Here is a 3,510-nt window from a genome sequence, read left to right on the forward strand (position 1 = left end):
ACACACACACACACACACACACACACACACACACACACACACACCAACTTCAAGAAATATATTACTTTAGAGGTGCCTGGGTGGCTCAGTTGGTTGGGCGAGCTACTCCTGATTTTGGCTCAGGTCATGACCTCATGGTTCGTGAATTCAAGCCCTGTATCGGGCTTCTCACTGACAGTGTAGAGTCTGCTTGGGATTCTCTCATTCTCTCCCTCTCTCTAAATAAACAAACAAGCTTTAAAAAAAAAAAAAAGCAATGTATTACTTTAACTTTTCTGCTGTACATGGCTTAATATCACATTCCATTTAAATTCTTTCTGGACCCAGATGTGGGGGTGATAAATCAGTGAACACTGAGGTTCTTCAGGGCACATTTAATACCAAAAAGCACATCTCCTTCCCAAGGAGCTGGGGCCTTTCTGCCCACCCCTCCTCCCTCCTCCCACCATTTCTAGAAAACGTCACCAAATCCTTTGGGAAATAAAGGAGAATTAGCTTTCATCTCCCACTTACTGTCTCCTCCATGCAGCCTTCCCTGATCCGTGCACAAAACGTTCATCCTCTGGGCACCTCCCTCACAGACTAAGAGCTCCTGGAGAGCAGGCAGGTGTCAGGGATGACCTCCATCACTCCCTCAAAAGCACCACACCTGTCACCTGTGGGAGCACAGCTGACCGTGGTAGTTAAGAACATGAGCCAGAAAAGTCTGACCACCCAGGGCTTAGATCCCAGCTCTCTCACTCTGTGAAATCTCGGACAAATAACTAACCTCTGAGCCTCAGCTTACTCACCTGTAAAATGGGGAGAATAAGAGGACAGAATGCCCTTGCCAAAGAACCTGGAGCATGGTTCGCACCTGACTGGTGGGAGCTTTCATGGCTTCCCAGCAGATGGCGGTGCCTGTTAGGTGGAACCAGGAAGCCATCCATTGAAACTGTCTTTTGTGGCCAAAGAAACAGCTCAGGAAACAGCTTCTCCCACAAGTGGATTGGTTAAGGCACTAAAAGGTGCAGGTCTTCAGAACTCTGATGAGAGACCCTCATCCCCCCACCTCCAGGGGCAAAGGCACTTCCGGGAGGGCAAAGGAAGGCCACCCCACTCACACCCAGTCCCTAGGAGTCCGGAGACCTAAGTGCCAAGCTTCCCCACAGGCCTCTACACTCTACGTAGACCTCAGTGTTGATATCTGTGCAAGGGGCCCAGATGCTCAGGGCGGGGCTGCTGGGCCCACAGGGACCCCCAAATCAGAAACAGCCTCCTGCAGAGGAATCGACCGGGGATCTGGCAGGGACAGCAGGGCCCTCTTATGTGCTCAACCCCAGCTCTCTGTTCAAATGCAAAAGATGCCAGACAACCAGGATCACAGCCTAGGGTTCCAGCCCACCAGCCTCTGCAGAGCCCCGTAGAGATCTCCCCGTTGTTGCAAACCCCGCTGAGGCTGCCAGATGAACAGGGTTCCCATCTCCCGCGGTGGTACTTGAGGCCCTCAGCTTCCGACCTCCTCAGAAAAAGGGCTTCAACTCCAGCTTCACCAACAGGATTCCTACTCCCCCCAACTTCCTCTCCACTCACCCATCCCCAAGCCCTGCTCACACAGCACCCCACACTCTGAACCCCCTTTCCTTCGCTCTGCCACAGAGTTCAGTGAAGTCCCACTCAAAAGCTCCCTCTCCGAATTCATCCCCCCTCTCCTCTGCCCCCAGGGCCCGAGGCTCCCACCCAGGAGGAGCACGGCTCCTGAGAGGTGCTTTCTACCAGCCGACTTCAATCAGCCCCCAACCCGACCTCCTACCCACCTTCCAGAATCTCCCAAACAACTGAGAGAAGATTACAAATGTAGGTTTCTGGGCTGCACTTCCTGAGATTCAAATTCCAATTCCACATTTCTTCCGGGGTGGGGATCAAGAATCTACATTTTAAACAAACCCCTCCAAGAGTCAGAGACTGGGATGGAGGAGGGGGCCCCAGGGAGAGATTTGTGAAGTTCTAAAACAGAGCCAGCACTGACCCAGGTGCAGATGGAGGCGGGCAGACACCTGGGCGGCGGAAATCTCCGACCACCTAGACTTCCAGCCAGGCAGTCAAGCTAGGACCCGGCAGGAGGGGACAGCGGGAGATGCCCTAAAAGAAAATGGATCCTGGCCCACCTCCAGTTCCACCCTAGTCCTCTGAAAACGGACCCTCAGTTGGTGGGGAAGCTTCCCACAAGGGCAGCCACCCGGCTTCCTGACTGCCACCTGAGGGTACTATGGGCCTGAACTGATGTGTGGAGGAGTGGGGCGTCCCCACCGGTCTGTCTCTCCCGCGGTGTGCACAGGGTCGGGGAGGCATCCGAGCCTTGCCTCTAGCTTCCCACAAATCCCTCCCGCCTGCATCGGGCGGGGTATCTCGGCCCCACGGGACCGGCCAAACCGGCTGGAACCTGGTGGGGCACCCAGTGGAAGCCAGAAAAGCCCGGCTCTCGCGCGGGAGCCCCCAGGGCCGCGTCTAAATGTACGCGCCGGAACGGATGTGCCCTCTTGATTAGACAAGGAGTGTTCTGGGGAGTGACTACGCGGAGCCACTCGGAGGGGACTTTGCCTCACTCCAGCCGGGTGCCCTGGAGGGCTGGGGCCACGTCCTGGCAAAGGCAGAGACTGAGAAAGACAGTTGTGCGCAGCGATTGTGCGTCTGTGAGCGCTCCTTTGGTTGGCCTCCAGTGACCACCTCAGGGCTCGACGGGCGAGCGAGAGCGGGCCCCCTGAACGCGGGTGCTTGCAGGGTCTGCAACGGGGAGGTCTCGAGGCGAGAGGCCTCCAGGGTGGTCTCGGGGGCGTGCGTCCCGGAGGCGCCCCGGGATAGGCACCGCGCGTCGCGGCCCACGGGAGCCGAAGGTGACGGTGTACTAGGAGCAAACCAGGCAGCCCCCGGAGCCCCGACTCCTCCCGTCCCGGCCGCCCCCGACCCCGCGGGCCCGCGCGCGCTCACCAGCTGCAGCAGCATGAGCGCACCGAGGCTGGAGCGCACGAAGCCCAGGTCCGGGCGCAGCGCGGAGACCGAAGTGCCGGCGCCCTGCGCGGGGCTGCTGGTCCGCGTGCTCACTTTCGACGGAAACTCGGCCATGGCGGCTCCGCTAGCCTCCTGACGTCGCTCCGACCGCCGCCGCCGCCCCTCCCGCCGCGAGTGCCCGCAGCCGCGCCGCTCTCCCCGGGGGCTCCGGCTCCGGCGCTCCGCGCAGTGCAGGGGCGGGGAGCCGCGAGCCCTCAGGTGCTGTCGAGCTGCGGCCCCGCCCCCGCCGCGGGACCCGCCCCTTTAACGCTTCGCTCCCCGCTGGCCGCCCCCACCCACCCCACGCTGTTCGAGGCCGCGTCCCACTTTCCAGACGGGGACACCGAGGCCGCGGCCGATGAGATGGGTCTGTGCCACAACCAGCCTGGACGGCGGCTCCGTTCTCTAGCGAGGAAAGCCGCCTGCCGGGACTCGCCCTCACCCTCGCCGCAGCCTTGACCGCTGCTCCGCGCCCTCCTAGCC

The 3,510-nt window shown here is 60.0% G+C and overlaps 1 protein-coding gene across 1 annotated transcript in view; it reads right to left on the reverse strand.

Moving 5' to 3' along the window:
• The window catches only part of PLLP (plasmolipin), a 20,051-nt gene extending 16,821 nt beyond the window's left edge, over positions 1–3,230 (reverse strand). The window contains exon 1 of the mRNA XM_049622203.1: positions 2,968–3,230. Coding sequence (XP_049478160.1) covers positions 2,968–3,102 — 135 coding nt within the window. The 5' untranslated portion in view covers positions 3,103–3,230. The remainder of the gene's footprint in view (positions 1–2,967) is intronic.
• Between the last annotated feature and the right edge of the window lie 280 nt (positions 3,231–3,510).

Source organism: Panthera uncia (assembly GCF_023721935.1).
Source record: "Panthera uncia isolate 11264 chromosome E2 unlocalized genomic scaffold, Puncia_PCG_1.0 HiC_scaffold_19, whole genome shotgun sequence".
NCBI classification, from domain to species: Eukaryota; Metazoa; Chordata; class Mammalia; order Carnivora; family Felidae; genus Panthera; species Panthera uncia.